The sequence below is a fragment of the Nyctibius grandis genome, chromosome 6 (genome assembly GCF_013368605.1).
Source record: "Nyctibius grandis isolate bNycGra1 chromosome 6, bNycGra1.pri, whole genome shotgun sequence".
In the NCBI taxonomy this organism is placed as follows: domain Eukaryota; kingdom Metazoa; phylum Chordata; class Aves; order Nyctibiiformes; family Nyctibiidae; genus Nyctibius; species Nyctibius grandis.
Window position 1 is genome coordinate 52550607 of NC_090663.1, and position 22771 is coordinate 52573377.

At 40.5% G+C, this 22771-nt stretch overlaps 1 protein-coding gene across 2 annotated transcripts in view; it reads left to right on the forward strand.

Moving 5' to 3' along the window:
- Window positions 1-22771, forward strand: part of FBXW7 (F-box and WD repeat domain containing 7) — a 198931-nt gene that overhangs the window by 157210 nt on the left and 18950 nt on the right. For both annotated transcript variants that reach the window (XM_068404062.1, XM_068404063.1), the window contains 3 exons: window positions 10658-10740; window positions 13761-13902; window positions 21307-21441. In XM_068404062.1, coding sequence (XP_068260163.1) covers window positions 10658-10740; window positions 13761-13902; window positions 21307-21441 — 360 coding nt within the window. The remainder of the gene's footprint in view (window positions 1-10657; window positions 10741-13760; window positions 13903-21306; window positions 21442-22771) is intronic.

Here is a 22771-nt window from a genome sequence, read left to right on the forward strand (position 1 = left end):
CCTTTCTCAGCTGGGGAGGGGTCTTGGTTGATAGAACAGCTGGTTATTGTTTAGCCCTGGGCGCGGGCTAAACAGAGACAACTATGTCACAGGCAGAATCTGTGAAATGACTATAGCAGGAATATAAAATAAAATTACTCAAAATGGAGCCTGGCGGTGGTGTTTTAGAAAATGACTATATAAGTGCCCAAAGAGTAAGATGCAGACTGCTATCTTTATATTGCCCCAAGCCGAATACCCTGTGCCCAAGTGGCTGCCGGCGTGGCAGCCACTGCCCTTGGCTTCAGTGGTGTGTAAGGATATCTGGGAGAAGAGGAACCCGTATGGGATGCGCGGTGCCAGCTTCCTCCACAGAGCAAGCGTGGGTGCCAGTGGGTCGCAAGGGCTGTTCAGCGGGGCACTGACACCAGGCTGGCCGGTCGCGGTGCCGCTCGGGCTTGTGTGGGGTGTAGCGCACAAGGTCGTCTCTTCAGGAAATTTAGGAACATACTTTAGTCTCTGAAGCGACTGCTGCTGTGTCTCAGACAGAAGCACAGCCCTGTTCAATGTGAACTTGAGTGATTAGCACAGCCATTACTGCATCTATAAATAGAATTCATCTTACAATATATTAAGTTTAATGATATAATAAATAGATTACAGTTAACTTTAATAGGAGCACAATGAATGGAGATGCAGTTCTTATGAAGATCTGCTGCCATTAGTGAATGTTTTGCAAGATGCATTATATGTAATGCCTCCTTCTTCCTTTGAAAAATGAATAATGTAACAATATTGTGTAGAAACAAAACACAAAAAAGCAACTCAATGTTCCTGTTGCACAGAAAGCAGTCAAGTACGTGAAGTGCAGGTTGCATTAGCAACCTTAACACTGCTCCTTATGAATATGCATTATGAAAAATGTTTATTATATGATAACATTTCTAGTTTTAAAACAAAATGTACAAGATTTCTCTGTAGGAAACTTGCATGTGGTTACTGTCACATGAAATTAAAGGCAACGTGAAGTCTAGCTCCACTGATATTTTTGTTTTCATTTATCTTTTTCTTTAACAAGAAAAAAAATGCTTTGGGAAGAAAATGTTTTGGATTTTTTTTCAGTGAAATAATATATAGTTCTAATGAGACAAGCTCCCTGGAGTTTTAACATGACATGTTTAAGGAAGGTTGACATTATACTCCCTGTCTGTGGTTCACCTTGTTGTGCTTGTTTTATGGTAAAACTTTAATATATGAGTGTCCATTTCCATTTGACAGAGACTTAAGTATGTTTTGCAATGCAAATGAGCTGCTCTGATGTCATAATATGGCACCCTGGGCTGGGAGCACAAAGCCCACACCCCAGTTCCGTGCCATTTCACCTAAGGCTGGAGTTTCGCAAGCGTTTAAGGTAGCTCTGGGGGTTTGGGGAAGTTAAAAAAGAGAGCGAGCTGTACCTCTTGCTATGCTGGCACAGACATCTGTGTGGCCATGCAGTGAGGGAGGTGGGGAATCTGACCTGGCTGAAAACCAGCCCAGGCAAAAAAGTGTCCCTAGGTCAATTGCCATCCTGGTTGATCGCACAGGCATACAGCGAGGGCTGTGGTGGCACACCTGAGAAGGTGACACAAGTGTAGAAATGAATGGCCAAGAGCAGCTGTGGGTGCAGGGACTGCTTTTTTTTTTTTTTTTTTTTTTTCTTCAGTGGCCGTGCTGGCTTAAATGCACATCAGACTGTAGCTCAGAGAGTGATGCCTCAAGGTGTAAATAATAGGCTTATGCTCTCTGCGTGGGACACTGGGGTGTTCCTCATAACCTTTTTCTCAGTGATGTAGCTGGTTCAAGAAGTTTGTGCCCTGCCTGTGAATTGCTCATTTGCTTCTGCTGTCTCGGTTGTTTGTGAAGGCAGGGTGGAAAATTAAACCAGTAACTGGTTCTAAAAAATAAAACCCCAAAGGAAAAAACTTAAAATTATTTATCCTCACCCCACATCAGTTAATGAATCTGGTTCACAGAGCATTTGTACAGATGTTTGTGCCTGCAGAAATAAGGGCGAGAGCCATACGGGGATGGGAATGAGCAGGTGAGACTGGGACATCTTTAAGCTGCTGTTGCCACCAAGAAACAGTGCGTGGAACTGTCTCCTTCATAAATGGGTGTATTTACAGGCTTGGCTGTATTCCTTTAAAATAACCTAAGCATTGAAGCATATCTTGCAAGTTCTGTGCCCAACTACAGGCAACCAACAAAGAGGATAGGAAGTATGACCTTCAGAGGGGAGCTGTGCTCTGCTGGAGGCACGGTGATGCCATGTTACGTTAAGCCTGTCTTTGCAATCTCCCTGCTCTTAAAACATAATTTGAAGTTTTTTCCAAATATCCGATGCTGAAGTCAGGTACGTACACTTCATGTACAAATCCTTTTCAAAGCTATTTTTGCAGCCATTAACTAGCACACCTTTTGAATCCTATCACAATATATTTAAAACTTAATATTTTTTTAAAGGCAAATGTTAAAAGGAAGTGGTTTATGGGAAATATCTGCTACAGATATATACCTTTAAAAACAGTATTTATAATAAAAGTTCATACTATTCTCATAAAATCAGGACTTATTAATAAATATGAATGTGATTTTTCAGTTGCTATCTATGCCATTTCCTTCCCTGCAAAAACAAAACTTAGGGGCTATTTACTATTTTGTTCCACTACAGTACCTTACTTTGCATGGAAATAAAGAATAATGTGTGGGAAATTTCAGTTTGAAAGCAGTCTTCAAAATGCTTTGCCAAGAAACGTTATACAATTAGTAAAACAATTCAGTAGCACCTATCATACTTTGTAATACGTATTCTCCACTCCGTTTAAGTAAGCTTCAGAAGACTTTGTGCAATTGACTGTAGTGCCTCTGTGTGTCCTTCCTCCCATAACAGAGTTCCTGTTGCTTTCCCTACTTCATCCCAAACCTTAAATTCATCGATACTGCAAAAACGTGTCATTGATCAGTAAGCTACTGATCAGTGCACACTGCAATGTGCAGGATTGTTTTTGACTTGTACTACACAAGATTTTAAGCTTAAATTTCTTTCTGTAACTGTGTTGAGGCAAACATGCTGGAGTGGACCTCTTTAAGCCTGCTGCAGGCATTATAAGTAAATCTAGTAGAAATTCTTCCATCTAAGCTGCTTTCAGGGAGCCAAGTTGCACTTGTTCTTCCTTTATACTTGGAGTATAGCAGCTGTTGGTCACAAACTGGTGCACTTAAATTAATTTCTTCAAGTCTGTTCTGCTGCATCAATACTAATTGTATATTCTACAGAAACACAGGGTTACACCTGTGTGATAAGGTGCATCGTACGCTGTGCCCTTGAACTTTGCCTGTTATCTAAATATCACTTTTCCTTAATTGGTCAGTGTCCTAGAACTTTGTCTCGCCCAGGCGTTTACCCATAAAATCACTCCAGCTCAGCACCCAGGATGCATGCTAATAAATCTCAAATTAGTGACAGCCTTAAGGTCATGGCCTAGCCCAAGCTGAACCAGGAGAAACCATGAGAACATGAGGTTTCCAAGATCCCAGTGGGTCACTTGTTTCATTTCATAATATGTTCAAAAAGAAAAAGATCTGACAGTAATAGCAGTATCCTTTTGTAGAGGAAAAGCCTGCCCTGAAGTACTTTGGAACACGTTTAACACTTGCTATCCTATGGGATTTTTTTCTCCTCTTCTAAGACTTTATACAAGTTGGACTTTAGCATCTGCCTTTCTCATTAACTGAATGGGGAACTTCGGCTTCTAAATGTAGGTGTGCTAAGCAAAGCTGTACTTAAATGTCTAAAGCAGATGGCAGAAGTACCTCTCTGTGGGGCCAGATTCTTGCCTGAATGGGAGCATTTGGCAAATTAAATGAAATATGTGGTCGGATGAAGAGGTCGACTATAGAAGACAAAGCGCTGGCTGCTGCAGCTGCCCTAACTAGATTACCAAGCAGAAGGGAAGTGTTTGAAACATAAATGGGTCCAAATTTGAGAAAGGGAAAAATAACTAAGCGTGACTGTCCTTCCCGGGTTGTCTTCGCTGTCTCCAGGGTAAATCTTGCGCAGCTAAGGACTGGGCCCCACTTGATTAGGGCGTTTGGTTTCCTGGGTGGAAAAAAAAGCAATCCTATTATACAACACACAAAAAATCCCTCTGAGATGTTTCTAAAGGAGTCAGTCTGCTAAACGTCTGCTAAATGTGCAGAGTACACAGAATCCCTTCTGGCACCGTCTTGAATGATGCATTTACCAATATTAATGGAGATACCAAACCATATTGCTCCACAGTTCCTCCTGCACACATGATGCTCCTAACGCACATATGTGTATGTGAAATGCCAATTATGGATTTTGCATTCCATGGTTTAAGCACCAGCGTACTTCCAAAATGCTGACTGGCCATTACCCCAGCCAGACCATCCTGCGGTCTCTTTGCTCAAAAACACTTCTCAACCAAAAAACCAAAAATGTTGCTCCTTTGGTCTGTTACACTGTAATCTCCGTTCTTTGGGGGATTGTATAGCTCTGCGGGTGATTTCTGTAATTCATTCTAGTCTTTCATTAGAAGTAATAGACGGTCTTAATTACAGCATGCCACATGACAAACTGGTAAAGGTGCTAGAAATGTTGCCAACAGGAAAAGAATTGGATGGTGTGAATTTTTATTAATTAAGAGCTGGCAGTACTGATGGGAAATAAGATTGGACTTGTGTCCACTGGAAACTATGTAATTTTAGTGTAGACATTTTTCTAAATGTCATGAGTTGTATGCTGTTTGGGGTTTTAAAAACTTGAAAAGTTATCTTCAGCTTAAACAAAATAAAACCAACCTTTGAAGTTGCATATATATCAAATATGGAAAGAAACATGGCGACTTTTGATTTTTCTCTTAACATTGCTTTATAAACTCTAGTCTTCGTCAGTGTACCTTAATTTGTGATGACCATTTACTTTATGCCATTAAGTAAGTATTCTTAGAGCATATTAAATTACTGCAATAAATATTATTGCAAATGTTAGTAGAGATGTAAATGAGCGCATGATCTCTGCTAATTGCTGTCCGGCTCTCAAAAGCGTCTGAGAGGTTGGGGTCTTACCCTCCACTGTTGTATTTTCCAGGAAGGTGCAGAGTGAAGCCGCGTGACCTGCTGCGCTGCTCAGCCTTCTCGCGTTGGGCAGTTCCCCGCTACTTTTGCCAAGCCTTAAGTAATTTCTTAAAATTGGGAGTGTGGTGCATTCATCACACTAAACTTTTCCGAGGACAAGGGGGTTCTCAAAGTCAAGGGAGAGAGAGAATGCTCTTTCTAGAGAGTAATTGAGAGTGGGAGCCAACGGTAGGTGCCCTTAGCCTCTGGGAAAGCCTGTTGCTCTCCATCGACTACAGAGAGCCCAGGCTGTGGTTAGGCATTTCGGGGAAGAACAGACACCCAACTAGAGTAGTCTTGCAACTACCCAGAGACTATCAAACTTAACTTGAGGTAGGGCAGATGATTATTTATTTGTAGAGAATCCAAAGTAGTAGTGCCATAGAGGAAAATACTAAATAAGCAAGATCCATATCTATATGCAGTTTGTGTCTCTGAGAAGAGCAGACTGCTAGATGAAAGATGGTCACCATTAAAATGTCAAAATCTGTCTCTGGTATCCGTATCTAAAATTAGGGAAAACTCCAAACCTTTTGTGCAGAATAAATACCTCTTATACCAAGTTTTCTACCACTAGCAAATGATTGTTGAGGTGACTACATGGGTCCTGACTGAGGAAAAGAGATTAGCAGTTAGGTTGGTGTTTTTTTACCATGAGGGAATATCTGCCAATCATCATCAAAAGAGAAGGAATTGGCAGTAGCAGTATTCCAAACGAGAAGAAAATAGTGATTTCTAATTATTATTCAGCTCATTGACTGCTTACTCCGAAGCACATTTTGTTCAAAAGATAAATCCAGTTTTGCTGTCAGGTTACACTTGTCTTTGGGCTGGGGGAGAGGCTGATCCCTGAGGGTTTTCTGCCAGTGCCTGCTGCAGTGCTGGAGGAAAAGCAGCCATCGTCCCACCCCTGCATCGAGTGCGCTCATGGGCTGGCGAAGGGGCAGAGATAGCTGTGAACATTGCAGGGCGTTATGTGTGGATGTATATAAAGTACTTTTAAATCCCCACAGTGATAATGTTGGAATTCTTTCTTACTATGATGTTTTGGGTATTAATTTGCTTCCTGTGACTAATTTAATATGTATATGCAGCCTATGTTTTTTTCCTTCCTCTTTGCATGTGATGTGCTAGCAAAGGAAGACAGTAATAGTCTCCTGGGATATGTACAGCTCTCTTCATATCTGAGGTATGAAGTCAACTCAAGACCATTTTGTTCTCATAAAATATACAGCACTGCAGTTTAATGGATAATGGCGTGAATGCAGAACCATTTTCATTGGGAGACAAAAAAGACTACAAGAACTCAGTGTCAGATAGGAGATATGTAAAACTATAGAAGCAGGATCTTTTGTACTATGGGGTAGTGATTTTGCCTTATCTGAGTGTGCTAACACCTGGCACACTTAGCTATAATCAAGTAATAATATATATGAGATTTTTTTTTAAAGTACTAATGAGGAAGCTGATGGGTTTCACAGAAAGTAATTCCACTCATTTAGATGTGTGTTCTTTTTTCTACTTTTTTTTTGCATTGCTTTGGGTGATAAAGAAAAAGATGGTTTCCCGTCAGGTCAGCAGGAACTGGCTATGTGTTTGCTTCTGTTTGAGTGCATTGGTCTGGAGGGCTGCTGAGCATCTCCAGTTTCCACTGCACCCGGGGAAAATTATAGGGGAACGTTGTGGCTTCAGATCATGTTCTGGGTATGCTCTGCTCTGAACTTGGGCAGAAAACTTTGTGGGAGGGGAAAAAAAAAAAAAGGAAAAATTGTAGAAGCTGGGGTCTATTACTTGAGTTGTCTGTATAGAAACTAAAAAAAAAAAAATCTGCCTAGCTGCTGTGCTGGTTGCAGGTATCTGTCTGAGAGCCCAACCATATGTCAGGAACCTCAGTGCCCTTGAATCGAACCGTCAGGGTGAATTGAACAGATTTGTTGATGTGCACAGAGTAGGAAAAGACAGAAAAAGGAGCGTTCTCTCACAAGTAGTTAACTAGGGCTTTCCTTACGCTTTCACTGAAACGTAGGTGAGAATCCTTCACAGAATTTGTGTTTGAAGACCAAGCTAAGATGGCTTGGTGTCGCCTGAGGGCCGTCTTTTAACGGAGAGGGGAGCGTGTGTGTGCGCAGGCAGCTCCAGATGCGCGGGGAAGGCCGCCTGCGTTCCGGGGAAGCCCCGGACCTGCTCCTGCGCTTCACAGCTTCACCGCTGCTGTGCTGTGAATTACTATTTTAATGTATATTACATAATGGTTGGATTCGTGTCTTTCAACTCCTAAATCCTCAAACCTCGTTTATTCTATTGTTTAGCCAATAAAGGGTATTTCAGCATCTTTTTCCCTGGCAAAACTGTCATGTTTTTCCAATTATTCTAAAATTAACCGCACTTTTGGAGGACTAATTTGCGTCCGTCCACGGAATGCAGTCACGTACGTGTCCAGCCACGCTCGCCTAGGGCGACGGTATAATTAGTGGAAATGAGCTTGTTTTGCTCCCGCCTGAAAAACGGTGAAGCGTGTGGCACCGGGGGTGCGGAGCGAGGGTTGGGGGGCAGCCCCCGGCCTCCGAGGCGGTTTGGGGGAAGAGGGGGAAAAAGGCGGGGGTGGGGGGAGGAGAACCTCCACCCACGCAACGCTGGTTTTTTCCCCCCTCTGTCCCGGGGGCGGGGGCGGTTTCCCGCCGCCAGAGCCCGGGGGCTCCCTCCCGGCCGCGCAGCCCGCAGTGCCGCGCCGCCGCTGCGGAGGCGGGCGGGGAGGGAGGGACGGGGCGGGCGCGGGGGGCGTGGAGGAGGGAGGGAGGCCGGCGGGCGGGCAGGGGAGCCGGGCTCCGCGCGGCGCAGGCAGGGCAGGGCCGAGGCGAGCCGGGCCGCGCCGCGCCGCCGCCGCCCGCCGTGCCCGAGCATGTCGGCGCGGGAGGCGGTGACCTACCTGCCGGAGAAGGGGCTGTACTGCCAGCGCCTGCCCGGCCGCCGGGCCCGCGGGGCGCCGCAGCCGCGCAAGGGGAAGCGCGCCGACACCATGGGTTTCTACGGCACCCTCAAGATGATCTTCTACAAAGTGAGTGGCCACCTTTCCCCCCACGCCCCCCGGCTCCGCGCCCGCGGAGGCAGGCAGGGACGCAGGCAGGGACGGGCGGGGGCCGCGCTTCTTCCGCGCCGCCGCTCCGCGGGCGGGAACGTGCCGGCGGCGCGGGGCTGCCGCTGCAGTGCGCTGCTACCGGGGAGAGCGGCCGGCGCTCGGCGGCGGGGATGCGCAGACAGTTTCCCCTTCTTTTTTTTTCTTTTTTTTTAAAAAAATGTACTGCAACCTTAGTTATTTCGATAAATACACGTTGTGTAAAGGAGTTGTGTTTTCCGAGCGACAGATCAAATATTTACGGGGATGTTTGCTCGGCGGTTGCTGTTTTTTCAGTTATACAGATAACCTCACTGATGTCTAAATCTTGTCACTAGAGCTCTCTGCTGTGGAGAAAGTTTTATCTTCCTCGTATAGTAAACGACATTTTTGACTGTGTATTTACTTAGCACCTTCTGAGATGCTGAAGGTCTGCCTGTGTGGTGGACCCCATGAGAAAGTTCCCTAAAATACCTGAAAAAAAAAATCCTACCAAAAGAAATGGGTGAAATAATTATTAGGCAACGGAATAGAGAACTGCATATTGTTTTCTTTGCTAACGCAAATGAGTAAATTACTGTAGCTGCTTATTCTACTGCAGGCTTCGTACTCCTTATTTTTAAGGTGTGCTTCTGGAAAACTGCATCTCCCTCTTAGGAGAAGCAGCCTTAGGAGAAGCAGAAGAGGAATATGATGATGATAACCTCTCAGAAAGGCAAGCTGGAAATAAAAATTTTCCTTGAACAGGAAAAATTCTTTCTGAGAAATCTATCATCATCAAATACTGAAATTCATGCTTAAACATCTTATTTATGCTTCCAGTAATTTTGATGGCTTACTCGTCTAGCACAGTGATAAAAGATGGTATCTATTATTTTTCAGCGATGCTTCCAACTGGTTTTCTTGGGGGAAGCACGGGGGGGCTGCTTTTCCTGGGGCGTGCGGAAGCAGCGAGGGTGAGGTTGGTGGTTCTGGCTGAATGCTTGTCTGGTGAAATGCTGTGGAGTGTCCCATGTGAGGCACCAGCAAGAAAACACCGCTACAAGGCAAGCTCTTCTGGTTGCCTTATAGCTGTTACTGTGAAAATGAGAATAGTTAACCTTAGTTATCTTTCCTTTGTAATCTCTAGTGAAGCAAAATACAAGATCTTCAATGGCTGGTTTTAGAGAAAGCCATAAAGGTATTTTAAAAGTTTAAAAAAAAACCCCGACAAAAGTATATGGACTGTAAGCTTTAGAGAATCCTGTTGGGTTTTTTGGTGTGTTGTTTTGAGGCAGGTGGAGTGATACAATAAATGGTTAAATAACTATATTATAACACAACATTAAAAAAGATCAAATCAGTCGTGTAAGAAAGATGCCAACTTTTAAACTGTATCTTAAATACAAAATTTTGAAAAAAGGGAGCAAATGGTCAAACTAAAGTCTGAATTGTTACACAGGTAGTTTATGCATTTTGCAGCTCACAGTTGTAAACAGCAGCAAGCATCCTTCAGCTGGCTAAAGTGTTTTGATGTATCACATCTTAAAAAAAGAAAACCCACAAAAAAACTCAGAAATTGCATTTGGCATACAGATGTCTCATTGAGTCCAAAACCCTGTGGTTAAAGATTACCCAAATATGTAGAAAGTAATCTTTGGTTGTCTGACTGGATAAATATGGCTTTCACTGGTTTCCATCTCTTTGGTAATTTTTGCAGACTGGCTTCCCCTGTTACCAGCTGCCCTGCTCATTATTTGGTTTTGATCATATCTAATTGCGGGTGACATTCAAGACCGAGGTTTAGTGTTTTTCATCCTTACCCTTCTTGTAAAAATGTCGGTTAATCTGTCAAGCTTACTGCAGTTTTATGTTTTCAATATACAACTTTAAAATGGTAGACAAAAGAAAAATATATTTGAATTATTTCTTTTAGGCCCTGAAATGAATATTTGGTTTATAATGCAGGCAGGCTACCTAAAATTTAACCATTTCCATGAGACTCTTAGCAATGAACCTGAACACAAAGAGTGACGGGATTTGGTTTGTTCTTTCCCTCCCCTCCCAGGAGAATAGAGAGAAAACAGTTTAGTAAATAAACCAATACAGAGTTCTGCACGCCTTTTAACATTTGAAATTTGGAAATTAAAATAATCTAATTCCAATAGGTTTTGGACCCCAGAACAGCAATAATATATACATGCACCATATAAAACATGTATCAAATATTGTTGAAGCTAGAAATGAAAATGTTGCTTTAAATAATCTTGTGTCAACTTTGTTGAAATTTGATAATAAAGGTAAAAATGGCTTAATTTTACAGAAGTAAAAAATTTTACTTTATGCATGAGTAAGGCTGGTTCTGTAACTAAATCCATGTTGTTACTCTTTTCCCTCACCTTGCAGATGAAGAGAAAGTTGGACCATGGCTCCGAGGTCCGTTCTTTCTCTCTGGGAAAGAAACCCTGCAAAGTCTCAGAATACACAAGGTAATTAAATGCAATAACAGATCACTGAATCCTGATTCTTGCATATATCCCGTCTTTCCAATTGCTAAGCCTGATTCATGGCTCCTCTTAATGTTAAAGCATTGTAAAGCGAAGAAGGGGTGGTATCAATATTCGTATATTGCTAAGCTAATTTAAATTATGTGAACCGAAAATGAGTTTTAATGAAGTAGCCAGACTTGCATTTCTTCAGTTGAGGTTTGTGTTTCATTCTAAATATAGCATGCCCATTTACTTAGAGACTTTTTGAGGGCTGAAGTATTTCTGGGAATAAAATCAATCAGATTTTTAAAAAGGGACATAATGATAAACCCTAAGACTGTTACAACCTGTGATCAAATGTATCACTTTGCTATGGTAACAGGAACGAGCGAATGGAAATTTATGTAGGCAGAGCAGACCATCTGATCTCAACAGGAACACACACACACTTGTTATCCACAACATGAAAGTATTACGAGTTCTAGTCTGCTTCCTTACTACTCCTAACTGGTACCAGATCGCACAAGTAACTGCTGCTGTTCCGGTCAGATGCTTTGTGGGGTAAAGCACTCCTAAACGTGAGAAGCAGTGGTAGAGTAGGGCCCTGGATGCACGCCTTACAACTGCAGTTCTTACTGTATAGTTGCCATAACAATTGTGTCCTGATGCCACGCTGCTTCCCATCCTGTTTGAATTTACACCATTTTATGGCTTTTCCCTGTAATAAGCATCAGCCGTCCCACAAGCATTGCGCTCGCCTCCCAAAACTGGCCGGGGATGTTATTTCTTCTGAATACACTGTAGTAGTGTTCAGTCACTGATGGTTCTTTCAGAAGTAACTTAAATTTTATTTCTCTTCCTTTAAGAGGTTTATCAGGTGATAACTGAAAAGTTAGGGCAGTGTGGGGAAACAGGTTCCAGCGTTACTTTTCAGATGTGTCAACGCTGTAGTAGAGAAAAAGGGGTGATGCCTTCTTGTTGAGAAGCACGTGTTGCAGCTTCCACATCCCACTCAAGTTGGTAGCTTCTCCAGGTTTCTAAATCAGGCTAATGGAAGAACGCTCTTGTTGGCCACCAGTTCTTCAGGTGACACACCGTTCTCTGCGCTCCCATGAGAGTAAACAGTTCAGCAGCAAAGCAAGTACACTTTTTGTCAAGTGTAGCTGTCAGATTCAGAGGAACTGCTGGACTTGTCCAGCTTCCACAGAAATCTGACAGGCTGTTTCAGGGTAATGAAAACATACAGGAAAAAGAAAGCACAAACAAAAATTTTGTGGTTTGATCTCAGGTCAAAGGAGAGAGGCTTTTAGATTCTGTTTTGAATAACTGTTTTTGACTAAGAAACAGTTTACAGCAGAAGAAATTAAAGTGTAACTGTTCTGCTGGGACAAGCTCAAGGCTACATATTGCTCAGATCCAATATAAGCCAATTTTAAGAGCCTTACTTTGAACCTTAAATGATAGGCCTTCTGCTGGATCTCTGTACAGGTGATGAGAATAAGTAAGCTGTAAAACCAGATTTTATTTTAAAAATACTTTCAATTGTCATTGCTTGGGTTTGGAGTCATTATTTGTAGAAAAGAATCCTTAAATAACATCTGATCCTCCTCTCTCTTTTAAACTGTTTGATCATATTTTATTTAGTAACATTTAGGCAAATGATGCAGTTCTTGTGCCTGCTTGTTTTAATTTTCCCTAGGATCAGACACTCTTTAGAATTTACAGGCCTGATGAACTTCTTTGCATACAACAGGTAAAGCCAGTAAACAAATTTCATGAAGAGCATCCTTCATCTGTGAAACAGTATTTTCGTATCGGCTTCTGCTTTTGTTGTTACTCAGTAAAATTAACAGTTTAAAATAAGCCTATTCAAACCAATCTTTACTTTTCTTTAACAGTTTGGGTAAATGTTAGGACATGCTGTGATTGTCCTTCAGAACAAGGAAGAGTAGAGTGAAATTTGTAGATTATGATGAGATAAATATTAAAATGAACCTGCTTTGCATCATTTGAAGCTATTCCTGGAGCGACTGAAAAGTCACTAAAACCCTGAAGCTCCTACCTACTAAAAAGCTGGATTTATCATACACAAAAGCAAAGGGGTTTTTGGAGTCCCACACTGTATCTAAAATTTTCATGCTTGTGCAAACACTACTGGAGTTCCAAATTTCCTGCTAGGGAATACAACTTTGATATTCTGTGAACGAAGTACTTTACATTATGTAAAAAAAAAAAAGAAAACCCAGTCAGCTGTATTTCTTTAGGCTCCTACAATACCAGCTTAACCCCAGCTCTTTTAAAAGCTCCATCCCATATGAATGAGCTGGTTTTTAACACGTCAGAATAAAAAAATCAAACTGTAATTCAGGGAGCACCTTTGGCTCCTTTTACCTCTTCACCTCACACCCCCCCCTTTAGTTCCCGTGTCACTCCATTAACACACAAACTGTGAAATACTGTATAGAGTATTTCAAAGCACAATTCCGAACCACTAAGCCACTAGAACTGCTTGGTATTACTAGCTCTTTGTCAACAAAATATATTAAGAGCTAAAAATAGATACTTTTTTTCTGTTTGGCGATGAAGCAGCACTAGCACATTTCACATTCAGGTGAGACTCTGAACTCTGGCTTCCTGCATCACCAGTCAGAAGGTACAAGTGCAGCTCCGAAGGAAAGGAAATACTCTGGCAAGGAAAAGATTATATAAACTTGCATCTTTATAGACAACCTGCTGGCCAGTTAACGGAGTGGTAATTTTTCAGCTTTGAAAGGTGATCCCCATTTTCCCCCTAGCTGGATGATTAGTACTGCAGTGGTAGAAACAGGCAGATTTATGAAAGTGAGGGAACTGACCCCCTGAGTGACCAGCAAAACAATTTTTCATGTTATTACTTTTGCGTGAAGTTTAAGAGTTTAAGTAGTAGTTGCAACTTCTGTACTAGATTTCTTTTCTTCAGTAGACTTCTAAATTTTCCTTGATGTTTTACATGTGACTATCGCTTTTTATTTGTATTGTAGTACTACGGGGCTGGTGCCATGCTCTGCCACACCTACTACTTTTGGGGACCTGAGGGCAGCCAATGGCCAGGGACAGCAACGTCGCCGCATTACATCTGTACAGCCACCGACGGGCCTTCAGGAATGGCTGAAAATGTTTCAGGTAACCAGTGCTTAGAGGAATAAACATCTGAAGCAGCTTACCTCCATGATTTAAGTAAAAAGCTGCTTCAGTAAAGGCAGTCCTCCTTATGCATCCCAGAATGTGTCTCTCATTGATTTTGTGTACTGTTGCAAAAACAAATGGGCACCAACTTCAACGAATTGTGGTTCTCCGTTCCAGCTAGTTACTGTACAGATTCACAAAGCCCACTGCTTTCTCCAGTTTCCTAATAAAATAACCCTTCCTGTTTGATGCCTTCACATTTTCTGCAAAGTCTGTCCAACATGTAACGGCTGCCTCCATGGCCTCAGGCTAACTTGAGACATTTTCACTTGGAGACTAGTAAGTGTTAGTGTGTGGTTTGCTTCAGTGCAGATACAGCACTAAATTTGTCATAAGTCTAGTGTCTTCTAAGAATAGAAAAGTTCAGCAAAAATAGATTAAAAGGAAACTCAGTGTGTATTTTTGCTCATCTTTATATACTGAACACAACGTGTTCAGCCAGTACATGCATACACAATTGAACGGAGGAGGGAAAGAGGTTTTCTGTATCTTTCCAATAGCCTTCAACAATGCCTAAAACTTAATCTGACAGAAGGAAAGGCGTGAAGGACAGTGGTATGCACCACTTGCACAGGTCGGAACTGAAATACACATGGACACCAATCTGGTAGCACCTAAGCCAGTTTTGTGTACGTTAATACAAACACAGTTTGGGGCAGGCCTCTGCTCCTATTCTGTAACCTGTACCATGGAGATCTTTACTGTACAGTTTTGCACTGTATTTTTAAGAAGCAGGGATGAGTCCTAGTCATTGATTTGAAAAATGGAAATATTATGTCTTCATATCTTGATTAATAAACTGTTACTTCTAAAAACATTTTCAAAAGGAGTAAGTAACTAATGCAGGCATTGTTTCAGCTGCTATAGCAGGCAAAGATAGAAGAGCAATGTTGTAGATACAGTAGCAAGCATACAATTTTGCAGGCAGAAGTGTGCTTTTGGCTTGATTTATGCTGCCACATAATACCATTGATCTCCATCACTGTCAGTTCTGGACATTAAAATAATAATGTAGAACTCCTTCCCTCTTTATTTTTGCACATTTATAATCTGCTTAAATATTCTTGTACACATCATTCAGTTTCTTAAAAATATTCACATTTAATTATTATGGTGTATCTTTTTTGAAACTGTTCACAGAAATATGGCTTTTTAACCCCTAAGAATCATATTTAAATGGTACTTTGTATATATGATAATGTAATACTACATTGTATTTTAACATTTTGTAATGTTAGAGCCTTTGTACTAACAAAAGCTATTTTGTTATCTACAATGTACAATGTGTATTTTCTCACATAAGGTTGCTAGTTATCAGTAGTTACATATTTTAAAATAAAAAGATTATGAAAGGCTGAAATGTTTGAGAGAGTGGTGGAAACATGCTTGGCAGTAAAAGCAATGCTGTCGGCTGTTTGGTCAGGGTAAGGAGAAGTCATCTGTAAGCCCATGGAAATTTTGCCTATAGTTAAGGTGTTATTAGTGTAGGGTCCCAAATTTTGGGTTAGTAATGTAGAAACCATGCTGTAATAAATATATAGGTAGATACTTTCAGCTTTTCAAAATACTTAGTTGCAGTACTAAGTTCCTAAATGCTGATCTATTCTCTTAGGAGAGAGAGAGGCCTCTCTCTCTCTCATAACTGGAGATCATTGAGGAGCACTTATTGATCACTTCTGTCACTGGTAGTTTTTATTGTATTCACAGAAGGGAGTCCCTTATTTTAGAACCAAAAGCTTTCAAAGTCACGTAGCTGCATCTCAAAGTGACATCTCCTTAGCTAATGCCAAGCTACCTCATTTTCTGTGTGCTTATTTTCCATGTGAATTTTATGAAAGGGGCAAGTCTTAAACAGTCAAATGATAAAAGCACATTCCTAAAGTAAGGGGAGCTAGCTCTGCCCAAAGGGCAGAATTAAATGGCACATGTAGCATCATTCTTGCAATACAAAGGTTTTCCTGTACAGAAAGAGAAATGGGGAAGGCTTTCCTTTATGTACTTCATGCCTGCCAAGCTTGCTTAATAGCACTATCTTATTTTATATAAAAATATTTTTACACTTAATTTTAAAGCTAAATTTCCCAGGGCACATTAGCTGGACATATGTGCTGTTTCATGGTAGCACTGTGCTTTGGCACAGAAATTGGCAGTAACGAGTGATACTCAGTTATTTTGAGGTCTCTCACCTGTACATTGGTCTTCTGCTATTCTGCTATGTTATCTTTTCAAATTAAAAAGCAAGACCACTCTTTCAAGTACTAAGAAAACTTAAGATGGCCTTTAAGGGTTTTCTAAAATGTATTTCATATATGTTATTGCGGTATGTTTATGCTGTTATGTTTTATAGTTGATCTAAGCCTTTTATTTTGAAAGTGACAAAAAACTAATGCAGAAAGGAGAAACACTTGGAAGGATAGTTGCACTTTCCCTTTAAAAATGAAAATGTATATTGATTTCAATGAAGTGTTAGTCTGGAAAGAAAAATAGAAAAGCATTTTGATAGGTTCAAACTATTTAATTTCCTAAAGGCCTATTTATTTTATCCTGTTTTGCAGTGGCTCTTGGCTTCAGGTCTTTTTAATATCCACTATAAGATTTTTAAAACTCAGTGCTCAGGTGTATCTTCACACAATGCTTTTCTTTTACAGGGAACTTTATTTTATTTGAATCAGGATGTATTTTTTAACTCACCAAATTGCTTGCCACAAGGAAAAAAAAATCAGCTGCATGCTAAGTTCAGTCAGAGATGGTATTGCTTTAAAAATTGTCTCTTTCTCTCTTCGTTCTTCCTACTTCACATACTTACAGTGTTGGGTTTTACTTAAGTAATGTGATTTAAAAATTGCATTTTCTTGGAATATTGATGTTGAAAAGTTTTTCCATACACAGTAATTATAGGCTATCACTTTGAGTAGCTACTGAATGCTATTATTTTGCTAAAATTGGAAGCATTTTTTCCTCAGCAGTTTAGATTGTGTCCAAAATGCTTTTGCCATTTCTGGCTGTCGAGAGTACTGTTCCTTGCTTTTACATAGTTGTCTAAGCCACCTTAATTCAAATTACTTACCATTCTCCATTTCTTATTCTTCTGAAGACACTCATGAATGCATAAGTGTGCGACTGAGCAGTCCACCTCTTACATGAAGCGGCTGGTAAAGATTGTATCATAACCAGCATTGCATCATGTTCTGCTCTGTACTCTTGCAGTGGGGCTAGGCCAAGGGTTTGGTGTTTCTGTACAACCCCTGCGCACAGAATGGAGCAGATCTGCACTACAACGACATGCCCCTTTTGGCTGTTACCACCATTATCAATTAGTTTCAGAGGAATAGTGCAGACTTAAATTAGATCTCCTGGTCATCCCTGCTTATTTCCCATTGGTTTGGGTCTCAGGGCAGTTTGGCTGATGATACATACAAACTAGACTCCTTTCAGAAGAAACTACGTTGTCCAACCCATAGCGGAGACATAAGGGTCTGATCCAGTTGCTGCTCCTCTAGACAGGTTCACATCACGTGTGGTGCAGGTGTTCAGCCCAGGGGACCAGACTAGGTCTTAGAGATGGGTTAATGTGGGAGCTTCTGCACTGACTGCTGCTGAACCCTTCCTGTTAAGACAAACTACTTGCTGATGTAGATGGTCTTTCTCTTGGTGGATTTTGCTGACGTGCTATTTTTATCCAGACCAAGATACCTTTGGGGTGAAGGAAGGCAGGATTCTTGTTAACTGATCCAAGAGTCGGACAGAAGCAAGATTCAGAAGAGCCCTTCCTGCAGGTCTCTCTAATGACAGACCTTCTTTAACAGAACTCAGTAACGGAGAACAGCACCCTGAAATTAAACCATTTAAAATAGGTGTCCTAAATAGATCTCTAATACAAAAAGGATCTAATTGCTACAAACTGTAATTGTCCAAATTGGAGCTAGCAGGTAAGAGTTGTGTGACAGAAAAGCATAAGCTCATGGAAGAGTAGAGGTACAGAAAAGGAAGATGGTAACAGGATAGGTGGCAGGACAGACAGGAGGGATGAGGTGGACATTGTAGAAGCAGCAAAGCTGTTGTTTATATTGATTATAAAGCTGTTTTACATGCCTGAAAAAGAAAGGCAAGACATTTAAAAATAACAGCAAAGAGGAAAATGAAGGGATAGTTTTCAGGTAGGTAGTGCAATGGTTGCAGCAACTTCATTACTGAATGAGGAAATGGTGTGAACCAGCCAGGAGGCCTGGGCTGATAAATACAACACCTCCCTGGGAAACTGTGAGGGAAGAAGCGGGGGGTGTTTGTTTAGGAATCTCAAGTCATTCAAAGAGCAGTGTCAGCAGTCCCTGCTGGCTTTCCAAGGGCTGTGTGAATGCATCCTGGAGTTACCTTTTCTAGGGGAACCCCTGCCTGTAATAAAAGCTTTATTTTAATTTTACATTAAAATTCAACTTGAGTTTTGAAGACAAGGAAAAGCATTTAAATGCGTTTTAAAGATAAAGTATATTCTTTACAAGGATCTTCCGTTTGAAAGGGAATCACCTGGTAGAAATCCAATGTATCTGGGCATTACACCATGTGTCTTAGAATTCTCTGGTGATCTACAATGTTTGAAACTTTGCAAACTTTATGGCACACATTTCCTTTTTTTTTTTTTTTTTCCTCTTCTGCAACATTTGTTCACTGTTGTTTCTCACCGAAGCCACAAACTTATTTCCTCCCCTCTCCGCTCAATGTGCTACATGCAATTTTTTTGCAAACGGATCAAGCCATGGGGCCCAGAAACAGTAATTTACTAGTCTTGCCTTCGTTAACGCAAACAGTTGTGTTCATCTGGCAAGGCTTCATCCCAATTTTCCATGCCAGGCATTTTCCTCAGAGACCCCTTACCAACTGTAGCTGGAGGTTTGTTTGCTTAAGCGAAAAGACTAAGGGGACAGTGTCCTAGAGAAAACATTTTGTAGCAGCTGATTGCTTAAAAAGAGCCTTAGGAAGCTGCCTGTAGCCATCCTCTAACGATGAATGGACAGATGAAAGAGGGTACTGCTTTTTATTCATATCTCTTTCCCATTCTTGAATCTTCCATTTTCTGTTCAGATCAGTATTATATTTTAAAGGCAGAAATGTCTAAGTGTAAGAGTTACAGATTAAGATAGTGTACAGTGAAATTATTAATAATGTGTTCATAACTGCTAGCAATGTTTGCCACAGCAAAAAACAATGCTCTTCAGGTTGAGTTGTTCTAATTTAATAAATGTAGCTGCTTATAAATTAAGGGTAGATTGACCTTGGAAAGTTATATTATAAGGAAGTAGCACAGGTATTACTTTCCCTTTTTTTAATTCTCCTAAATTCAAACACGGCTGACAGATGAGATTAAAGATGGCAAACGTTGGTACCTAACACCAGCTAAGCTCTGGGTTAATGAAACAAACAGCAGTTGGAAAATTGGTGAGATAAACAGTTCTTCAGTGCATGATTTATGGAAAACTGCTCTGTGATGCAAATGTTTTCCATTGAAAGAAATTTATAATAAAAACTGTTTATAACAGCACTGCTACAATTTCTGCTGAGACATTCTTGTTGGTTTTAATATTCTGAGGTATCGGATGTGAGACACAGAAACCCTCATCTCGTGTGGTGACAATCTCCCTACACACACGGATGGGGGAATATTTTCTTGCCAGCTTAGACCATCTTGCCCGTTGCCAACAGCATGTGCAAAGGCTCAGGTCATAGGAACTCCCTTCCCCTCCTCTGTTAGGGTGGGCTGTCGGGTATCTGCCACGCATTTGCTGTAGAGCAGGAGCAGGTAACCGGGGTGAGCAAGCTGCTACACACTGCCGGCTTTGTCACAACTGTCCTGGCAGGTGCTCACTCCATAATTAAGGCAGCTTGAAGCTGCTTGCACTGTCCTGATGGAATGGGGTCACCTGAAAGTCCGGTGGGTTGTCATGTGGGTAGATGATACTTTCCTTGACATTCTAAGTATTTTGACATTTTAATTAGGGAGAAGTGATGCAACACCATGATCGTTCTACATGGAGTAAAACGGGGTATTTCTCTTCGAGTTCGCTTTCAAAAATTCCACCTTCTCCTTCACTGCCTCACTGTTCTGCAGAAACTTCACAATATACAAACGTCATATTATTCGGAGACGAGTTAATTGTCAGAATCAAATTCAGAGAACAGAAATTTAGAGCATGAGTAATAAAGGTCCTGAGATAGATGGCAGACTAATACAGAAATCTTAATTGTAAGGTATCTTGCCTTTTATTTTAATTTCAGTTAGCCTCTTACCATAACTGTAATACCATTTGTATGTGCTAATTTACTTGTAAATGTCACTCTAGAAGACATTCAAGAATATGAATGTGAATCTGCTCTCAAAAACTGTGATCTCTCATTTTCTGTCCTCTCTGAGGCTTTAATCACGCTTTAATTCTGTTGCTAAATCAGTTAGTCGTGGCCGTTGTTTTTTCCTGTAGAAATTATTTTTTTTCTTTAAATTGTTTTCACATAACAGATCAGAACTCTTCGATGAGCACAGATGACTTTAAAATGTGCTTTTCAGATTGGGAGTATATTCAGTTATTAATTTTTTTCTACAAATGGTGCTGCTAATCTGCCATGCTCTCAGATGAGTGCCTTATTAAAATCTTCAAATTTTATGGTGCCCGTTAGTAAAAATGTGAAGTAAGAAAATTAGCAATCAAAATTCCCTGTTTATTCAAGTATAAATTGATGCTTACAAAATATACTTTGGTTCATAGCTAGGATTCTGAAATTGCAGCCTTGTCACTTAGGGACATACCATAGTAATAAGCAGGCAGTAAGCTAATGTACTTCTAGAGAAAGTTTCTTTTCTTTCCTGTCTTCTTGTTTCATTTATAAGTTTTTGGTCTACGAGATGGAACATAAAGGTTAGAAGTTATCATCTCACTTGAATGCACAATGAAGACAGAGAGGGAGCACGTTCTGTTGCAAACCCTTCATTGTCAGTAATATGTGTGTAGATTTCATCAACTTCAAAAGAAGCTTAATAAATTTAATTATTATTATTAAATATTATTATGTATTTAATTGCTAATCTGTATGTGTGTGTATAACAAATCCTTTCTTAGCTTATGAATCAAATGTAGCAATTTTCAATATTTTATGTTGATTAACTTCTCATTTTTGTGTAATTAACATGAGCATTTATCTTGCTGGCTTTTTATATGCTTTTTATGTGCATGTATATAGGTCGACAAGGAAACTTCATTTGCCTTTTTGGCAAAGCAACAGCACTTATTAATGTAAACCAAACTGGTATATTAAACTAAGCTTCCTGTTTGTTTTTTTTTTTTTCCCTTGCAGAGCTGGAGTGGACCAGAGAAATTACTTGCTTTAGACGAACTGATTGATAGTTGTGAACCAACACAAGTAAAACACATGATGCAAGTGATAGAGCCCCAGTTTCAAAGAGACTTCATTTCCTTGCTCCCAAAAGAGGTGAGAAATAGAGGTTAATCTTGGCCTGTGCAGTGCCTCAGCTGCCACCTTTTAAAAACGTCCATGTTAATTATGGCATTCAGTTTTGCCAACGCGGTGATGTAAACTGATGTTAAAGAGGTCCACAATTTGGTACACTGCCATAACATGGCAACTCTAATTGCAGATTAACGTACCTTTATCTCTTGATAGGTGTTTAGATACCTGGAAATACGGGTGACTCCTTTAAAGAAAAATCCCAGTAGCTTTAAAAATATCTCTGTATCTTAATTGGGCTAATTCTGTTAGGGCACACATACACACAAATTTCCTCTGGATGTGAGACCTTTCTGCACATTATTTTGTAAGTATAAGCATTTTTGTTTACTGCTTTAAGTGGTGGGGGTTTTGTGAATATTATCTTTCAATGTATTTTAAACAAACTGAGCCCAAAAATCTCTACCAAAAAACCCAAAAGTAAACCCAGAAAAGCACTTCTCACTAAGGATAAAGCCAAACCCTAATTAAGCAGATATCTTACAGTAAATCCTTTACTGCAAATCAGATCATGTTGTATCAGGTTAAAGAGAAACTAAAATTTATATTTCAGCCTGTTTGCTTTTCAATGTGTGCAACTAAATGCTGTCCACAGAAGAGTAACTCCTGATGTCCTCACAACTAGAACATGAGGGTGGATACGAAAGATTATAAACCCAATTTGCTACAATTATTAATTGAATGTATTTTAGTTCATTTGGAAGTGGTACTTCTGATCTTGATTGATTTTAGGGAATTGGAAATTGTTTTGTTATTTGGAGTGGGGAGGAAGTCTATTTTCTTTTGCCAGATCTACCGCATGTTGGGTTTTCCATGTGAAAATTTTCATGAGGGCTGAAGTCTTTGTAAGTCTTCAGTTACTAACACATTACAAAGCGAGTTCTTAAAAGATACTCTGGTGCTACTTAAAAGATACTCTGTGTTTAACATGGCCTTATTACCTGAACGCTGTTCTGTATCTCCATTTCTTGATATTTTTTCTGGTGTATATTCTAGTTTTGAATTCTTAGATGTACAAGACCCTTCTTTCCTTTTGTATACTGTTGTATCTTCATGAGTCAGGAAGTGTCACAGCCTTCCCTTGCTGGTTAGCATTTGTAAAGGCTGGAAGCAATTTATGCAACGAGTATTACCTTAATATACATGACATGAGATTAGTATTTACAGAAGCCCTTCTTGTGGCAGCCGTCTTCAAAGATGGAAAGGACACTGGGAGAGGAGAATTCAGTAAGACCTCTACATGGTTGCCATGTTTCTAGAGAAGCTGCCCAAAGCAGCCTTAGTTCAAAGACAG